The 20,159-nt window shown below is 38.5% G+C and overlaps 2 protein-coding genes across 2 annotated transcripts in view; one reads left to right on the top strand and one right to left on the bottom strand.

Moving 5' to 3' along the window:
* The window catches only part of LOC144653540 (dual 3',5'-cyclic-AMP and -GMP phosphodiesterase 11-like), a 260,413-nt gene that overhangs the window by 226,617 nt on the left and 13,637 nt on the right, over window positions 1-20,159 (top strand). The gene's annotated exons all lie outside the window — the stretch shown is intronic.
* Window positions 1-20,159, bottom strand: part of LOC144653529 (uncharacterized) — a 22,914-nt gene extending 2,755 nt beyond the window's left edge. Inside the window, exons 1-22 of the mRNA XM_078513526.1 lie at window positions 19,958-20,159; window positions 19,827-19,857; window positions 18,957-19,073; window positions 16,577-16,694; window positions 16,298-16,363; window positions 16,063-16,128; window positions 14,293-14,434; window positions 13,959-13,998; window positions 7,964-8,040; window positions 7,793-7,866; window positions 7,048-7,158; window positions 6,603-6,649; window positions 5,785-5,989; window positions 5,397-5,458; window positions 5,208-5,267; window positions 4,463-4,574; window positions 3,734-3,781; window positions 3,124-3,228; window positions 2,969-3,019; window positions 1,852-2,724; window positions 1,144-1,266; window positions 514-631 (exon numbers count right to left, since the gene is read on the bottom strand). Coding sequence (XP_078369652.1) covers window positions 514-631; window positions 1,144-1,266; window positions 1,852-2,724; window positions 2,969-3,019; window positions 3,124-3,228; window positions 3,734-3,781; window positions 4,463-4,574; window positions 5,208-5,267; window positions 5,397-5,458; window positions 5,785-5,989; window positions 6,603-6,649; window positions 7,048-7,158; window positions 7,793-7,866; window positions 7,964-8,040; window positions 13,959-13,998; window positions 14,293-14,434; window positions 16,063-16,128; window positions 16,298-16,363; window positions 16,577-16,694; window positions 18,957-19,073; window positions 19,827-19,857; window positions 19,958-20,138 — 2,827 coding nt within the window. The 5' untranslated portion in view covers window positions 20,139-20,159. The remainder of the gene's footprint in view (window positions 1-513; window positions 632-1,143; window positions 1,267-1,851; window positions 2,725-2,968; window positions 3,020-3,123; window positions 3,229-3,733; window positions 3,782-4,462; window positions 4,575-5,207; window positions 5,268-5,396; window positions 5,459-5,784; window positions 5,990-6,602; window positions 6,650-7,047; window positions 7,159-7,792; window positions 7,867-7,963; window positions 8,041-13,958; window positions 13,999-14,292; window positions 14,435-16,062; window positions 16,129-16,297; window positions 16,364-16,576; window positions 16,695-18,956; window positions 19,074-19,826; window positions 19,858-19,957) is intronic.

Raw genomic sequence — 20,159 nt, 5'->3', positions numbered from 1 at the left:
ACGCAGAGCGGCTTGTCCCTTAAAGCCGGCCGGGCCTTTGCACGAGGAAAAAGGTGGCTCTGGAGACACATCACGTCATGATTTGATTGGCTTAAAAAAATCTAACAATCTAATAAAATCTAACCAATCAAATCAACCGTTTTTAACTCTTTTATAGCAAAGAGATATTAAAACGGGGAACAAGTAGCTGTGGGGACACATGATTTCATTGATATTTTAACAAAGGAAATTTAAATCTAGTCAATCAACATAGGATTTTAAAACGGTTGATTTGATTGGCTAGATTCAAACTCCCTTTAAAAATCTAGCCAATCAAATCATGTGTCCACAGAACCACTTGTTTCTTCTGCAAAGGCCCTGCCGGCTAAGAGGGCCAGGCGGTTCTGGGACGAGAACGTTTGCAAAGCGTCAATAAGGAGTTGTACTCAGGACTTCCCAGCCAGCGAGCAGGTACACACGGGAGAGACGAAACCACAAGAACGAGTCTTTCTCCCGGACCGTTAGGTCACTTACCCTGTTCTTCAAAGAAGTAAGGAACACCTAGGGCCGCTAAATAATGGACCAGAGGCTTTGGGTCATATCCTGGTGATTGAGGGTCCACAGTGGCCGCTCCGAGCTCAAAACTAATACCCTGAAAAGGAACCAAACCATTTTCGAGCATAGTATAAACAAAACAAATCAGTTATAACGATCACTTGTTCTAAGGACATGACACAGCAAACCCCCCTCCAAGAACAAGCGCCCCAAATCCCAGAGGCAAAACTCCTTACGATATAAAGACCCCTTCAGATTTTCCTCTTAAAGAAAGACGGAACTTTTTCGATTGTAAATCTCCTACTGGAGGGCTTGTTTTAGTTATTCTATGCACCGAAACTCGCGGTATTTATCAATGACTGTAGAATATGAACTTGTTTCGTGTTTCATATCTTTATCATGTTTAGAGAGTTTCGCCAGGCGGTGCCCACTGAGAAATTTTTCAGGGACAAATATTGAAAGCCCAACAATTTTGAAAAGTAAAATTTCTCCCGATTAAAAGCTCCCCCCTTAAAAAAAAGCCCACCAAAATGTGTTTGAAGAAATATAAACCCAAGGCTTGCCATAGGAATTTGACAGAAAATATTGATTACAAGTGCAGTTGCATACCTTAGACTTGCTGTAGTATTGATACTGACGTAAGGTGTGCAGCAAAGACAGCGAGTCCTTGCCTCCTGACAAACAGACCATCACTCGATCGCCATCACGAATCATATCGTATTCTTCTAAAGCCTGTGAAAATCATAAAGAAGAAGCAATTGTCAATAAGTTTGTTTTACAGACCTTTAATCTTTACTAAAAAATAGGTTATGTTATTTGATGAGAATTTTCTACATTTCGGGTGGTCGCTTACGGGAAGTGTGACTGTAGTTGATGTACCGTATTTATTCGATTAAGCGCCCTGGGCGCTTATTAAATTTTTGGACCTTGAGAGTGGGTGCTTATTCGAGGCTGGGCGCTTATTAAATTTTCGCGATTTTCAGCAAATAGTAAGTTTATTTTTGTTACAAAATAAATGATAACAAAACGTTAAGATGTACCAAAGCAGAATTTTAACTGTTCATTGAAAGTTTCTGTAAAATACTAAGAAACCTCGTTCATAGGGGAAGTCTTCTTAGTAGTACTTAGTCAATTTCAATAAGCTAATTAACTTTTCCTACCTTCAGGGTGGGCGCTTATTCGAGGTGGGCGCTTATTCGAGGTTGGGCGCTTAATCGAATACCAAAATCTCAGAACAAACATTAAAGGAGATGTATAAGAATTAAAAGGAGAATTGCAGTTTTGATCTCGAGAACAGCAAGTGTAATTCTCTCTTACCTGTACAGTTGGTTTAAAAATGTTCTTTGGCGGATGATGAAACTGTGGTTTACCACTTGCCACTTCGTTTTGCTTGATCTTTCTTGGTTTCCTTCGACAAACGGTTTCTGAATCTGCAATGTCATCGTTGTTTTCGGAAATCACATTGTTTTCAGACGAAGTATTTGTGAAACTCATCGAGTCCGTTGGATTTGATGTTATATTCACTGCTTTATTGTCCAAAGTAGATGTCCGTTCATTGACAATTTCATTCGATAACGACACACCATCTTTTGTAACGTCATTTTTGATTGATTTTTCTTCCTTGATAAAATCGCGAGAATCAGTTTGTTTTGATGCTATTTCTAGAGTCCCTTCCACGCAGGTATCATTCTCTCCAAGCCTTACACCCGCACTTTCACCATCGAATTTTACAGGCCCATATTTGTCAGCCTCGAGAGATTTAACGTCGCTATTTGTCACCGGATTTAGAATTTTACCCTTAGCCGAGCGTTGAAATGTACATAAATCTCTATCTTCACAGTCATCACATTTTTCACTAATAAAAGAAACATCGCCACTGTCTGTGCCATAGATTTTTCTATTAACCACACAACTACTACAATTGTCTCTCAATTTCGATGAACATTTTTCTTCGGGACTCGTATAAGAATTCTCATAAGGTTCCATGCAACCAGCACCATTAGAATTAATTCCCTCTGAGTCACTCGTGCCAGTCTTCCATTGCAGTGGAGTAAACGGCGACACTATAGGAAAGTGCGCGGGATTTTTTCTACTTAACATCTGTGCTGCTTCGCTGGGAAGCAAAAACCAGCGATACTTTTCACCTTCTTCTCCCAGCAATAACGACTGATCACCAACACTGTTAATAATCTGAGAAGAGAAAACAGAATAAATTCAATTCAAGCAATCCGTGATGTGTTATCTCTATACAACTATAAAATTTTTCCCACACATTTTTCTTTTCTTTTAATTGTACATAATTTTATTTTTTTTGATATTACTGCACAGTAGGTTTAGGTTAGCAGACAAATGAAGAGCCGCTATTTGCATATATTGTCCAATAAACCGTTATCATCATCATCATCATCATCATAAAAAGCTATATCGCCCTTACCCTGTTTGTAGTTGCTTTAAGGAAACTTTCCTCAGCTTGAGAGAGGCACTCCTGAATAAATTGAAAGAAAAGTTGGTAAGACTGAAAATTTAACCAAAAGTTATTTCTCATTCAGATATGCAAATGAAGACATGAATTTCTCAAAACTTTCTTACCGTGTAAGAACTTGGAGTTTCCTCCGTGATCGGAGACGATGATGGGTAAGTCATGTGACCGTCGGAATACGAGATTGAACCTAGCCACTTCCGGTCACGAAATACCTGTAATCAGACACAATGATGAAGTGCTATTGACAACAGCTGCACTGCGCATCCGTGAAAACGTTTTGTAACAAAGAATACAAGAAGAACGAACTAATATTATAATATGAATTTGAAAGTAAAGACCAATGTGTTACGTTAGATTGCTAATTTAATGGCTGTTTCAGAACTACAGTACTACAAGAAATCGCAGAGCGAAATTACAACCTAACCAAATCACTGTACTGGCACACATAATCGCGCAACACGCACACGCATACTGCACGCAACATGCATAGACACGTCCACACGCGATCGACATAACTTGCGTTCTGCTTTGTACGAGTACTTTTAACCAACCATAAGTAAAATAGTTCAACAAACGCAAATTCAAATGAACACAAAATTCCTTGTTACAAGTCATTGATAAAATTGCCGAGGAGACAAACAAACAAACAAAAAGACAAAAAAAAGAGGGGCAAAGAAAAAAACAATCAAATAAACAAACGAAACATGATCGTGTTACCTGGTGTTTTCTGTGTTTCCATTCTCCAGTCTCGGGGTTAAACATGTACTAAACAGAACAGAACAACAAAAAGATTACGTACATTCCTATTTGATTACTTGTAAAAACCATAGCCACAATCTAGCTTACAACATTTGTTTTATAAGCATAAGCGCATCAGTTTCTGATGGAGCTACAAAAATATCAATTCTGAGTATTGAAAGAACGTGGCACGATTAACTTTCACCGTATATTTGAGCCCGATGCATTTAACAAATACTTTTTCTGTGGCGCGGGTTTGAAAACTCAAACTTTAACGAAGAATGTTTGGGCTCATTAGCGCTTTTGCCACCCAGAAATTTTGCAGTTTTTGAATGCTATAACTCCTTCAATATAACACGCAGAGAGCTGAAAATTGAGATTCAAAAGCTCTTTTAACAACTGGAGTCAGATTGAATATAGCACGGTGTTTTTTTTACGCAAAGTGGTATGCTAATGTTGCAAAGTGTAAACAATGGCGGCAGGAAAGACCACAAAATACTATCGTCTCTCAGCCGCATTATCTTTCTGTTGGTTTCTCTATCAAGTCACCAACATTTGTCACCTAACGTGAAATTTATCTGGCTTTCCGCATCATACACATAGACTAATGCGGTTTTAGATTGGTGAAGCAATATGAAATCAACAAAGAAATGTTACAAAAGCCATATTAATCATGCAGTATCACAACGTTTAGTTTTTGTCGTGTACCTGTGGAAGAAGTTTCCAGCCATGTTCTGCCACCATCTCAACAGCTTTTAAAACAAACTCAACAGCATCGTGTGACATAAAGTATGGTAAATTAAGACGGACAAACCCAGGTCTGTAAAACAAAAACGGCACTAGAGTATCAATGATTGAAACAACAACGACAACAACAACAACAACAATGCCCAATAGGCTACTTTCGCAATATTATCATTCAGCTTGATAACGAGGCCTGAAGGACACAAACAAAAGAAACGACTAAACATGCTTGTAAAATTCCTTTTGTGTGCGTCCTCTAGCCCTCGTTATCAAGCTTAATTTTAATATGTCGAAATAAACCTATTCTCTCTATGGGACACGCCTGCGGGTAATCATGGTAGTTATATTCAACGGAACATATTCCAAACTTAGCAACGCTGATTATTTCTTGCAAGGTGTCTTATAAAGGGAATTGGGCAATTTGTTATTGTTCTAGTCAGCTGTACATATGGCCAGCAGCAATCTGTTTGGGCAACTTGACAAAATACTGGTAACCTCGACGGACTAGCATCTATCTGATCTGGCGGGGTTTTTTTCCCAGCTTACGAACTTCTGCGTTAACTTCATCATTTCTACCACAATTTGAGAGCTCAGTCAATAAGTCACACACATTAGAGAACTGACTTATTACATATGAATGTTTCAATTAGGTTAAAAAAGAACGATTAAGAACAAAATCTACCACTAGCACTTTTTACACTGTACTTACCTTAAAATTTCTCGTTCAGAATATTCGTGATATCGCCGAAGATGAACCCTGTCCAAACGACTGTGAAAAATATAAAACAAAAAATAAATAAATAATATGGTTAAAAATGAGAATGATCAAAACAAAACAGAGAGACAGTTTTCTAGGCCGGTATAAAAAGAACAAAATGAAATCAACACAGACACACACCTATCTTCCAATAGAAGATCTTCAATCTCTTTTGCCAGTTGTTCGTTTATCCCCAAAAGATTCTACAAACAGCAACAAAAAATAATTTCAACTGTTAATTTCGAACTAACTTTGTTTACTGCTGAGTTAAATAGATTATCAAGAAACAAAATTTTGTCTAGGATCAATTATATCATTTCAAAACCAGAGCCAGACAAATTTTGTTTAAGATAAAATTTACTGGGCTTAAACATTTCTAACCAATTCGAAGAGCGTAACAGCTACGGTACGGCTGTGCATTACGGTTCCTCTTACAGTAACTACTTAAAGATAATTTTTAGTTCTCTCATCTTGTTTATGTGACTTTACGTTACGTTACGGTATGTTATTTTACAAGAACAGTTGGCACCTGTGCATAGGGGCCAGCACAAGCACAGCCTCCACGAGCCTGTATTCCAAACAGATCATTTAGCAGGGCACACACGTAGTTATGATGTAAGAACACCCCAGAAATTGGATGCCTGACAAGGAAGGAGAAGATGGGCAGTCGACGGACAGCCGTGTTCCCTAGAAGAACAAGATTACTGCTGCTGCTCCATGAGGCCAATGCTCTCCTGTGAATGAAAAAAGACATTTTACAATTTGGAACTTTTAGTTCAAGAAATCTTCCATTAAGGAACAGTTACTTTCATTCTTGGCCTATCCTGATTTCTGGCTGCTGCTGTAAAATAAACCGCTGGAAATCCTTCTGTGTTCGCAGGCTATTCCTGGCCACACTTGAGTGCTACAGTACATGGGCAACAATCCAACTATGTACTACCAACTGCACTAGTATCGCAGAGGTCATGGGTTCGATTCCCGTTCAAGCCTGAATTTTTTTCAGGCTTGCTTTTCTCAACCTCTTAAGTTGAGTACATTACTGCGATGATCTTTCATTTGCTTAAAATGTATATCCGCAGTACAAATATATGAATTTCATATATTCATTTCATATGTTATTATTGATGCACACTGGCTGTTGTTAGAACTTTAACACATTGATGTATATCAAACCAATTTCAAATTTGGTTTTTAACTCTTTTAGTGCTTCTTAACTAAATTAGGACGTGGCACAAAACGTTTTTCTTTGTAAGACTTCAAGTAATGCTTGATCTTCTTGGGACAATCTCTTAATACATCCAACCTTTACTCTCTTCACATTTTGTGACTGAAGACATAATAACTAACCTGCATAAATCTTCCTCTCTAGCCATAATGGCAGCTGATCCAATTTCCTGAAGGAAATTTAATTTGAAAAGGTTGAATTCAAAATATCCACAGCAATATTTTGGCTGATAAACAAAATACCCGACTCACCCCCAGTCATTCAGTTTCTTCTCTTATGCGAAAATTGCACTTGATGCGAAGGGTGATGACAAGGAGGAAGATGAGAGACTCCTTCAATCTCCTTTTTCCATCCCACGATTCCCTCCTAGACTTATGATGGACTCAAAAGACGACTGGGGACGAGTGAGACAAAATACAGTTATTTTGATCCTTTGACCATTTATTTGGCAATCAAAACTCTTTAACTTGAAAGCAGCTATTTTTCTAACAATAGAATCTGACAACACTACGAATAATTTCATTTGTCACAATGAATAATTTATGTTTCCAGATGGTTGTTATGTACCTGTTTAAGCTGAAAGACGAGGCCAGCTCTAATGGCCCCTACAATGGCAGGCGTGCCAGCTTCTTCTCTCATTTCAATCTCTTTTAGGTATCTGTGAGAGTTTTCTGTCACCTAAACATGGAACATAAACAACGCAAAGCAAATCACGAGAAAATTATCGTCAGTCTGAAAGTAGGCCATTATCTAAAAGCTCATTTTAATTGATAGCATTTATAGAAACTACTGTCATTTTGGCTGTATATTTTAGAGTTTATTGGTAATTTTTCAATTTTATCCCTCTCACCATTCACATCATCCAAATAGTTTTACTTTATCTCAGTCTGCCAAAGAAAGAAATCAAGCCGAAAAAAAAAACTTGCGCAAATGTCACTGAAACATAGTAGGTAAGGTAAAGACTGTGTTGATCCTAGTGGCCCATCAGGCCAGAGTGTTTCTCGGTTTCTGTAACATGAAGCAACTAGGAGTATTTCCCCCCTCCCCCCCTGGATGGGATGCTAGTCCATCACAGGGCTACCCCCAGCATTAGTTCGCCATTACCCATTTATACACCTGGGTGGAGAGAGGTACTATGAGAGTAAAGTGTCTTGCCCAAGAACACAACGCAGTGCCCTGGCCAGGGCTCGAACCTGGACCGTTCGATCCGGAGTCCAGCGTGATAACCATTAGGCCACCATGCCTCCCACAAAACATTAAAACATAAAGCTTAATATAAACTCCTAAAAAAACATTTCTTCTGTATACTTACAAAGAACACAGAGCCACCACCACAACCTGAGGGAACAGGATTCACAAACAGACTTTTCTTGGCTACAAGGATGCCTGCAAATAACACAAGGTTAAAGATTTTTCTTTAAATAGATGAGTATTTTAAAACAAGCAAAGCCTATGTAAGTTCTAGTTTACTTTATAATAATACCTGGTGTTTCTACTCCTCCCACAAACTTGTGTGTTGAAAGAAAAATTGCATCTTTGTAGACAAGCCCCTGGTCATCACTATAAGAAACATACAAAGGCACATGTACTCTTAGAAGATTGAACAAAACTATTCAACAACATTTGAGATTTCGAATAACAAAATGTTTTGTGAAACATTTGAGAAGAAAAATAAGCGATAGGAAAATAGAACGACGTTTCGATGACGCCATGTCATCATTATCAAGTTAAAATTCGAAATATTCAACAACATTTTAAGAAATGCTTCCTGGCAAAGTCTGTATTAGTATTAATTTCCTTTAGCTTCTCCATTCAGATAAAAGACATAATTCCTGTTACACAACTAGTTTTCACAATAATAATAGGTAGGGTAATTAACTACACTGCTTATAATGTAACTGGAATCAGGGAGAAAATTTCAGTCAGTTTGGCCAAAAATATTACTACAATGTATTAAGAGCAAAGATCCACTAATACCGCGCGAAAACAAAAATAAGTGGCACAAAAGTTGAACATCAGAATTCTTGATATGCCGCCCAAAGAAAGCCTATGGTAGGCCTAGAAACGTGGTGGGATTTTTTTCTTCAAATATTTCTTCAACCGATCAAAAACTTACAAAACCGTTATGAACCCCAGTGTCTTCTAAAACACACAAAATAAACATGACTAACACCGTGTCGTAAACTTCGCACTGGCTCATTCGCATTAGATGAAACCCCGTTTTTGAGCCTAGAAATGGACTATTGAAGTGTTTATAAGTCATTTGAGTCCAATCTTTCTTCTGTAAGTTAATTGCGAAGGTCACGGCGAGCCGCTGAAAATCACTAAAATTCGGTTGCTCGTAATTCTTAATTTGGCGCTCTTTTTCGAGAGAGAATTTCTCTACCCGGTAAAACTCTAAATAACTTGAATTTCAGATATTTTGAAAGGGGAAATGCCATTCTAAAACCTAGTGTAAAAATTTATTTCGGGCTCTCTATACGCGCTGAGTGCGAACGCTCTCAAAATACTTATAATTACAAAATTATCTGTCACTGAAACGTAAACACTACCCACATTCTCCCGGCCTAAGAGTCCAAAACGTCTTCTTCTGAGTCTTTCCTCCGTTTTCTACTAGTATTTAGATATAATCTACAGCAGAAGTTCCCTGTTAAGATCATCCTGAACACCATATCTTCTAAATATCGAGGGTAAAGCGAATTTCGAATCCTATCGCCATCTTTAATATCGATCAGTCTTCAAGCGTGCTGTCGACAACTTCAGTACATCTCCGTGTTGACATTCAACATTCGACCACTTTCAGGTCTGCCATGATATATTCCCATCTCTTGTTAAACAGCTGTCGAATAAATATACCCTTCTTGTATCAACATTTTGATTTCTCAACCGAAATGCCGGTCCGTTCAGTTCTTCATGGTCGGAAACAAACCAGACAAACTGTTGTTCTCCGATGACATGTTGACTAATTTGAAACTTGCGTGTCACGCAATCGCTTTCGTACTAGTCACTCGGTAGGTTTTTGCTCACGATTTCCATAAATGAAATAAAAAACACGATGATTTAAAAGATCAGGACGTCTAAATTAATTGTTTTGTGTTTAAGGGGAAGTGGATGGAAAGTGTCGAAATGAATTTCAACTTGAAAAACTCCGCCGGAATTTTTCAAGTTCTCATTAAAGTTCTCGCATTTTTGTTTCCAAAACCGATCATGATTGTTCTTTTAAAAATAACCCAGCCGAGTTGATGAAAAAAGAACAATTATGATCCTTTTCGGAAAAAAATGTGAGAACTTTAGTGAGAACGTGAAAAATTTCGACCCTTTCCATCTACCTAAAACAAGTAGGGGGATTATGGCACAGTTTCGACGAAAAACAATCAAAATAGAAGCCTCTACAGCAGTTGTTTTACAATATGCAAACAACCAAAGGTTAAATTAACGGCAAATCATTTCTGAGCGGCAACGTCTTGTCCAAAATAATATTGTTATCGCAAGTGCTGAACCCACTCCATCACCCCTCCCCCTCTCCGCTACACCTCACCGAAGGCACTCAACCCCCCAGTTGGGGGGGGGGGGGTATTCGGGATTTAAAGTTACGGGGATGATCGAAGGATTTGTTTGGGTTTGAAATTTTCGATTCCGGGATTTTTTTGGGTAGCAAAATTTGGCAAGTATTTTATTGGGTGGCTTGATTTAACTAGGGATTTTTGGGGGTATTACAAACAATCTCAAAATTCGTGGCAATACTTTGACCACATAGTTCTGTGAATAAAGTACAAACACTCAACGTGTTTCTAATGTGTTTTTTTGTGTGTTATATCTTATATTCCCCCTTTCTGATTTATTTCGTGGCTTAGAAATTTGAAATGGGATTTTTTGGGGGTTGCTTTTTGGTCCAGGGTTTTTTTGGGTTTTGTTGGAAGCCTCAGGGATTTTTTGGGTCATGATTTTCGCTCCCATTCGATCATACCCGTCATTTGAAATCCCGAGTACCCCCCATGAGCTCAACCCTATATCCTTTTGAAGACAAAATAAAACTTCCTTTTCGCTACCTGACGAAATAAAAACGTGTATAAACCATCAATAAAATTGAGGATGTTGCCTTTTTTACGTAGCTCCAGAAGTGACACGTATTTCTACTTTAATTAAATTTTCACTTTCGACAGGGGTCCATTCGGCTTTAAATAAAAGAAAACAATTTAGAATATTTAGATAGATCGACTGCCCGGTGTTTGGTGGATTAAAAGAAAAGTAATATAAGGGATAATTCCTTACCCCTTTTGACATTTCATAAAGAGTAATTGGTAGAGTAAAACAGACTATTTCGTTTTTGCCTGTTGTTACTTTTTCTTTCTCAAACTCATTAATAATTCATCAAGTTAAAACAAAGAATATTATAACCGTGACGGTGGTTTGGAAACCCGATCTTAATTAGCATAGATTTTTTACGATTTTATTTCTCCGTTTACTCCGTAGTTTTTGTTTTGATCGAGAAGATATATCAAACACTCGAGACAGTGTTTCATCGGCTATCCAAACACCTCGAATTTCGTCAAAAATACTCCGCTGCGCGTCGTATTTTCAACTCTCTTCTCGGAGTTTGGATATTCCGATGAAACACTGCCTCTCGTGATTGATATATTACGTCAAAATGTTATATAAGAGTAGAGATATGGACGGCGTCTGTTTGAGGACACCACTTTTGAAACAAAGCAAACACTGAAAACAGACTACTTGCACAGGTACCCGGAAAAAGAAAGAGAGAAATTGGGCTTGGTGTAACGGTAAAGTTCATGAACGGCCTTCACAACAAAACTACGTACTGTTATAATTCTGGACAGAGCACTTGATGATCGAATTATGGTGTAATATATTCACTTTAAGTGTTTTAGAGTTCCATTGTCGGTCAAAGGGAATTCTTCGAATAAGCACCGCATCGGGACTCTTCTATTCGGAGGAGGCGCTTATTTACATTTTGTCCCAAATGCGGCGTTATTCAAATGCTTTGCTTATTCGGGGACGGCGCTTATTCGATGGAATACGGCAGTTATTTTAACTGGATCGGAAGATATGTAGGACTATATGCCGTGAGACAGTTGTGCCAGGTAGGGGCCCATGGTTGTGCCTGATGAAGAAAAAAGGCAGTGCCTTTCAAATCGTATTGACCGAAATGATCGATCTATTTTTTTTTCGCAATGTCTTTGACCAATCACCACTTACCCAACCACGGGAGGCTCCGCCCCAAAGTGAAGATGTCGTTCTGGATACCTCAATACAATAGTTAACAGGGCAAGGTCTCTGTTTGCTGTATTGCTGTATACCTGTTTTCACAAAAGGACATATGATCTGGACCTCAGGCGGAGTACCGCTCGTCGTCGTGTAGGCAGGGGTTAGTGGGTTAGTGGCGATGGTGTGGGCCAAGCCATCTGTTGAAAATATCATTTTGGCCAAGATTCTGTTTCTTGCAAATAATGGTTTACCATATATTGTTTCAACCTTTAGTTGATTGAGTATAGTGAAACAATGAGCGCTATATTAAACCTTTACATACCTTATTATAGGAAATTAACGATACATGTTATTAACGCGAATTTCAAAAATTCGCCTTAATTTTATTGATGTTAATTAATATAAACACGTTTACTATAAGCATTTAACCAGAACATTTCTTAAATTCGCGTTAATTTTATTACGCGTATATTTTGTTCGCGTTGTTAAAATGCTTCGTTATATTCCTATAATAAGGTAAGTCTGTTTACGATCAGGACTAGTTTACGATTTTTTCGTGAAGGGTCACAAAGGGATGTTGGCACAGCGTTAACCAGAATATTTAATTTAGACGTCCTGATCTTTCGAATTATCGGGTGTTTTTAATTCATTTATGGAAATCGTGTAACAAAAAAACAACCGAGTGACTAAGGAAAGGGATTGCGTGACACGCAAGTTTAGTCAACATGTAATCGGAGAACAACAGTTTGCCTGGTTCCAGTGCGTTGTTCTTGACCATGAAGAAATGAACGGACCGGTATTTCGGTCGAGAAATCAAAATGTTGATACAAGAAGGGTATATTTATTCGACAGCTGTTTAACAAGAGATGGGAATATATCATGGCAGACCTGAGAGTGGTCGAATGTTGAATGTCAACACGGAGATGTACTGAAGTTGTCGACAGCACGCTTGAAGACTGATCGCTATTAAAGATGGCGATAGGATTCGAAATTCGCTTTATTCTCGATATTTGGAAGATATGGTGTTCAGGATGATCTTAACAGGGAACTTCTGCTGTAGATTACATCTAAATACTAGTAGAAAACGGAGGAAAGACTCAGAAGAAGACGTTTTGGACTCTCAGGCAGGAAGAATGTGAGTATTGTTTACGTTTCAGTGACAGATAATTTTGTAATTATAAGTATTTTGAGAGCGTTCGCACTCAGCGCGTATAAAGAGCCCGAAATAAATTTTTGCACTAGGTTTTAGAATGGCATTTCCCCTTTCAAAATATCTGAAATTCAAGTTATTTAGAGTTTTACCGGGTAGAGAAATTCTTTCTCGAAAAAGAGCGCCAAATTAAGAATTACGAGCAACCGAATTTTAGTGGTTTTCAGCGGCTCGCCGTAACCTTCGCAATTAACTTACAGAAGAAAGATTGGACTCAAATGACTTATAAACACTTCAATAGTCCATTTCTAGGCTCAAAAACGGGGTTTCATTTAATGCGAATGAGCCAGTGCGAAGTTTACGACACGGTATTAGTCATGTTTATTTTGTGTGTTTAAGAAGACACTGGGGTTCATAACGGTTTTGTAAGTTTTTGACCGGTTGAAAAAATATTTGAAGAAAAAAATCCCACCACGTTTCTAGGCCTACCATAGGCTTTCTTTAGGCGGCATATCAAAAATTCTGAAGTGCAACTTTTGTGCCACTGCCCGCTTGGTCTGAGTCGAAATTTCCTCTTAAATCCAGTGCTATACGTCATCCCTCATGGGAGGCACAGTGGCATAATGGTTAGCACGCCAGACTCCGCAGCAGAGGTTTCTGGTGGAGGGGGACAGGGGGGCAGGAGCCCAGGAGAAAAGGGGCGTAAGCGGGAGGAGAGAGGCCGGGAAGCGGGATTCTTAAGGTGGCGGGAACCGGGAGAAAACGAGTGAAATTTCGTAACATTTCATTATATTTCGCAATAGACATGGAACAAACAGGAGAGAAAAGCTACGGAAAGGGGCGGGAGGCGGGAGTAAAAGGTACGGGAGGCGGGAGGCTCAGACCCCCCTGTCCCCCCCACTTTCTGGTTCCAGCCCTGGCGAAGGTCACTGTGTTGTGTTCTTGGGCAAGACACTCAACTCTTATAGTGCCTCTCTCCACCCAGGTGTATAAATGGGTACCGGCAAAATAATGCTGTATGCGCCACTTGGCTCGAGGTTGCCCTTTATTATTTACTTTATATGTCATCCCTCACACAGCAAATAAAGGGACAATAGATCACCTGGTTACCAAAGGATTCATGTTGATATCCACATAAGGTCCTACAATGTTCAAGACAGAAAGAAAATAGTGAAGCTAAAATGCACAAAAACATTAATTGATTTAACAAACATGTTACTGTATCACAATTAAATTACAAATTTGGTAATCTCAATGTTTAAAACAAACTGCTCTTTATAATCTCTTATTGTCAAATAATATGCTTTCCACTGCATGTAGCAGCCAATATTTATTAGACTTACAAGTGCATGTATTGTAAATTTAATTACACAAAAGACTGTGCTCAGTATGCATGAGTGTATTCAATCAACAAATTGCCTCGTTTCTTTCCATACCTGCAGTGGCATAATCCCAGAAGGCCAGAGCACCATGTCTGTGCAGACAGGCAGTGATGGCATTGGTGTCTGTCAAAATACCTGTCACATTGGATGCCGCTGAGAAACAGCCAATCAGCTGTCTGCCTTTTGAAGAGTAAAGCTAAAAGTAAGAAAAAAACAATGAACAATGGAATGTTGTTAACCTGTCAACAGGGTGGTCTAGGGGGCTTTATATTAACTAGTAATACGTGACTCGCAGGGCCTCGCGAAGCTCTGGGTTGGGGAGGGGGGGGGGGGGTGTTATAAATAAGGAGTGGATTATTTGAAGTTGAACATTTATTGAATTGTACATATTCAATTTTCCACAGTATAGTAGGCAGGAAGATATATTTGTTAGAAATTTCAATGGGCATGGCCGCGACACCCTCGTTCCCAGGGTCTACTCCGCTTTGAAGATGGTGGCTTTTTCTGGTTCGTAAAGAGGTATAAAGCGTTGGGAAGCGCAGACTATTTTCAAAATCATCGACAAATTATTGGATAGTCGCATTTTGGACATTTATTTGATGGCATTAAAAAAAAAAAGAAGAACGAATGGCAGGAGGATTCGAAGCCTCCGCCCGCGCGCCCCTGATGGCGATGAAAGATTTATAGCCTGAATAGGCGTTGAGGGAGTATTATGTAGGAATCAATGTTATTTTAATCCGAAAAGAAAAACGATAAAAATGAAAGGCTCAGGATTCGAACCAACAAAAAAAAAAAAAAAAAAAAAAAAACCTAGCCGGATTCGAACCCCCTTAGTTTCGAAGATCTGATTTCAAGTTCGACGCCTTACCATTAGGCCACCAGAACACCAAGCTCACAAATATATATATATAGAAATATATATGACCGTAAACTCCACACGAGATTTCATCCCGCCTGATCCCTTTGAGGGACAAAATTATACACTCCGCTATGCTCGGCCTTCGGCCTCGCTTCGCGAGGAATAAAGAGAATAATTCCTCAGCATTAACAGAGTTGTTGTATAGAGCGTTTTCACTTACGTGACCAGCAGGCAGGCATATTGGTTTTCGAAAACAAAACACAGTTTTTACATAAAAATAGAATTTAATTCTAGCCCGGGGAGGTACTCGAAAAAGTTTTGTATGGGGAGGCTCCGCCCAGAGATCTAACCCCTTACCTTTTATATACCATTTTGAAAGGTACCCCTTTTGTATACCTTTTATTGCTAAAAGGCATCCCTTTCATACACCTACACGACATCACATTTACCTAAAACGGGAAGTTTTCTTGTCATTTTTAAGCGCTTAATAACTTAAGACAATACAGCCAAAAGTTGCGTCTGCTCGAAATATTTAATGTAAAGGCCTTTTAAAATATCGTTATGGCAGATTTCCCTACCCTTTCATATACCTAAACTTGTGAAATCCCTACCCTTTTATATACCTGGAGCCTGAAAAAGGTACCCCTTTCGGGCGGAGCCTCCCCTTATAGGCCATTATAGGCCATTATAGGGAGTACCCCCCCCCCCCCAGGAATTCTAGAGGAATGGCTCGGTACACCAATATGGCGACCCTTTCTTTGTTTTGGAACACCAATAATAAATATGGGTGCCGCGACACCATATAAAAAATGTATGCTCTGTTTATGAGGTCGTTATAAGGAGTACTATACTGTAATACTGTAATACAGTGTAAATACAAAATCACCATTGATTACATTAAAAACAACAATAAGGTAAGAATTAAGAAATTAAATTATTTCTACATAGTTATAGAAGTTCTTTACCTTAAGTTTGGATTCCAAGTCTGATATATCAACCAGGCCTTTGGAGTTTTGCTTGATCCATATAACCTAACAGTAAAAAAAGCTATGAACACAGGACATTTTTCACAGATGTGCCCTTTCAAAAAAATGTTTAATCTAAAATTTATACTGCAGTTTGTAATATAGTTATTTTTATATATGCCCTAGAGGTTAGAAATGTATTTCAATCTATGGATGTTTTCTGCTCTTTCCTTACCTCAGCTCCTAATTCTTTCCAAGGGAGAAGATTTGAATGATGCTCAAATGGTCCAACAAACACAATCTGATAAAAGCACATGAAAAAATGCTTTGTTAGGGATCAGAAATATTTGAAATAATTATTTGAAAACAAGTCAGAGGCAAAGAGCTAAACTAGTGAACCATTTTCAAAACTAGGAACTATTTGACTAGTACTGGCAGGCAAGTTGTTCAAGAGCTAGGGTACGAAATTGGGAATTACAGTTTTAGAAAAAGACAACAACAACAGAGAACTCACTGGAGGCTGTTTAAAGTCGAGTGCATGTATTAACTTGTGAACTGCTCCTGTCACACCATTTCCAACAAAAACCACAGAATCACTCTCACTGGCATTCACTGCATTTCTGATGATATCCCTTAATTAAATAAAACAGAATGTAAATTTAGCCAAATGATGAAACTACTTTAAACTTAGTAAATTCCAAGAACTATGTGTAATCACTGTATACATGTACATCCTTCCCCTGACCTGGCAGCCAGTGCTTTTGCCATTTACAAAAAATATCTATCGCCTACTTCACATTAACCCATTGGTGCCTGTGCCGGCCGTAGCCGGCCGTGCGAAAACCACCCCCAAAATGCCTGTGCCAGCCTCAGCCGGCCTTGAAAACCACGTGTTGGCAAATGCCCTTTCCCTCCCTCCCATGAGTTTTTTTGGTTCTCTTATTGTTCTATAGATAATAAGGGCAAATAAACCAATCAGAATCTGTTTTCTGCGCATATTTTTAGGGAACTCTTGGGGTCCTAGAAAGAAGGTTTTTCGTCTTATTCCGTGCGTTGAAAATGTACAAGGAAATCATGGAGTCACGCGGCACGTATTTACAAACTTCCAAGGCCTTGTTTTTGATTCTGAACAAGAAAAATACCATCTTTGGGACTTAAAACAGAAAGGAGAAACACTATAGAATTTTAAAGTGGCCCTAAAACGGAAAACCATGGAGTACAGAGTGCTAAAACCTTGTTGATGAAGGATTTATCTTTCCTTCCACCGCCGCGAAGACATGGTGTAATGGCGCTTACAAATGCGTTTTGAATTCAAATCACGGACTTGAACACGGACTAAATGCGGCTTCTCAAGTCTTCTGAGAACGAAATGGTAATGTACTGTTATTGCTTTGAACTTGGATGTAATTTTTTGAAGGATCGGTAGATCCATTAAGTGTACAATTGACTCCAAAAGCCACCTGCTAAAATTAAAACTTCGCTTTCAACATGAACATGTGGATAATTAATTCTGCCGTGCAGTAGAGCACGGCTCGAAAATTTTTGATATTCTTACGCTTGTGAACAAATTTCTTGGCTTCTTCCGAACTAAAAATAAATTCTAAATAAAGTTTCTTTCAAGGTTCTGTCATTTATCCATTTTTTGTCCGGAATTTTAGACTTTTGAAGGCGAACAGATTTGTTGGGCACGTGTTGTTATCTGAGATCTATCTTTCGGAAGACTTGCTTCTTCATTGTCAAGCTTCGCTTTGTTTTGATTTATGTCTATCGCTTTTGAATATTACAACAGTGCTTCAGAATATACAAAGGAGTATCTATTAACATTAATAGTAAAGGAATGCGTGGAAAGCGGTGCTAGTGTTGATTTAGTAGTCGGAATTCTGTAATTTTGTAAGCGTTTTTTATGCTTTTTCACGCCGCCGTGATTTGAAGATAATTTTATCATCTTGAATTACCGGTTTTCTGTACCAAGAAAAAAGCTAAGTGTTATTGAATTAATGACAGTGTCAGATGTACAGATTGCAAACCTATCTTTTACCAGACTATTTTACGATTTTTCTTAAGAATTTGTACAAAGTCTCCGTGTTTTTGCGAGCTCCAAAATGACGCGCGGAGGTGAATAAAATTTTATCGCTGTCTTTAGTTTGGTTTGGGATCAATTTATCAAGGCTGATAATCTATTTTAGTCATAAATTGGTCTTTCAACATGTCTAGTTTTAATAAAAGTTTACTTCAGAAACTAATTGTTTGTCTAAATTTACTGCACATATGGTTTATTTTTTTCACTCATACGTTTGCGTTCAATGCCGTAAAAGAGCCAGGTATTTAGGGGTGGGTGCGTGCGTAAAACCTTCAGGCGTCAATGGGTTAAAGTTCATTAAAACAAATACAATGACTCTTCTAGTTCAAATTTTAACCAAAAATGAATATTGTTTCTTTTAAATCGAGTTGCACACTTGTAAACAGACTGTATGTTGAGTGGCAGGATTACTGGGGCCTACAGTGCAAACAAGCAAAAGAGCTTGTGGGCTCTTCTGCCTACTACTCCAGCCATCTTGCCTGCACAAAAACATTTTGACTGGGCTGGACACTGTCAGAGATTTTACTGTAATATTTTTACATATCTGTCTCTTAAAGTTTGGTCAGGTCTAAGAATTTTGGGGAGTTACATAATTCAAAGGTACTTTGCTAGAATATTTTGCTATCAACCACAAGTTTTTTAGAAGTAGGGCAACATGAAAAAATAGATTCTTGGAAATATTTGATACTGGATTTTTAGATACAACCTAAATAACCCTCTAAATTTATAGCCCTGTAAATTCTAAGCTATGGATACAAAAATGGATTGCAAAGCACATAGGCACTGAATGTGCATGTACCATTTAACCACTTACCTTGCTTCATGACGATACAAAGTGGTTTGCAGGGAGGTCACAGTTGTTGTTGTGTGCGTGTTGCCATAGTGAGGTAAGACCTGCTCTCTTATGTAATCTTCAATAAATGTTAAAGATCTAAAGTAGAGCATTTAAAGAAAAAAAACATAAAACTCAACTACTTTTTGAGTGATTTGGGTTGCAGTCCTCCGCTATACAAACTAAATAGGTACCATGTGTAAAATTATCCTAAAGGGTTTACAAGATGCACAGCAATAATTTTTCTCATTCAAGGAAGATGACGTCTGAAAATGAATGCCAATAATCCCATACCACCACGTAGTTCTACAGAGAGCAGTGTTGTATCTCTGATAAGCTGTTGATTCAGTTTGGATTTTAACATGCAAGTAACACTGCAACCAATGTGGTCGCTGCACCAATTATGTAAGCTTTCATGTGCTCAAATTCGTAATTGATCGAACATTGGGCTATTGCATAAAATTTTTGTTCCTGGCCTGTTGAGGGGCAGTGGAATTTTTCAGGGGCAAGGGCAAAAATCCGTGGATTTCCTCAGGGGTAAGATAAAAATATCAGGGAATTCTTCAGGGGGAATGGGTGAAAAGTTATGGAATTCTTGGGGGTAAGAATGCATTTCTAATGGAATTCTCGAGGATTTAGCACATTTTCCAAGAATTTCATTGGGGGTTAAGGCATTTTCAGTGGATTTCTTTAGAGTTGTAGACGTTTTAACGGATTTCTTTAGGGGTAAGAATGAAAGACCTGTCCTCAACAGGGGGGGGGGGGGGTGCGGATATTAAATGCAATAGACCATTCAGATCATTGACGCCCACTATTTTTATGTCAGGTCTTACTTATATGCTATATTCCTACCTTCCAGATGCTGTATAGTCGCAATAAGTCACTGTAAATGGTAAAGAAATCAAAGAATTTATTTCAATGACATACTACGTATAAAGTTATAAGTCGCACCGGCAGTGCAACAAGCCACTGAACAAGCTCACCTTTCCGCGGACCATACGGCCCAGTAAACGTTATATCTTTTCCAATACAACTCTGATCGATGTAGTCGAGGAGTTCCTCAATATTTTTCTCCTTCTTAAGACTATAACTGTGCCTTAAATTCGTTAATTCTTCGCTTGGAATATCATAAAACTTTCGTGATCCGTGTTTTAGAGCCGCCATTTTGTGGTTTTACTTAGACCC

The sequence above is a fragment of the Oculina patagonica genome, chromosome 5, assembly GCF_052425735.1.
Source record: "Oculina patagonica isolate OP01 chromosome 5, crgOcupat, whole genome shotgun sequence".
Classification (NCBI taxonomy): Eukaryota; Metazoa; Cnidaria; class Anthozoa; order Scleractinia; family Oculinidae; genus Oculina; species Oculina patagonica.
The sequence above is the reverse complement of the archived record's forward strand: the minus strand, read 5'-3'. Positions and strand labels throughout refer to the sequence as shown.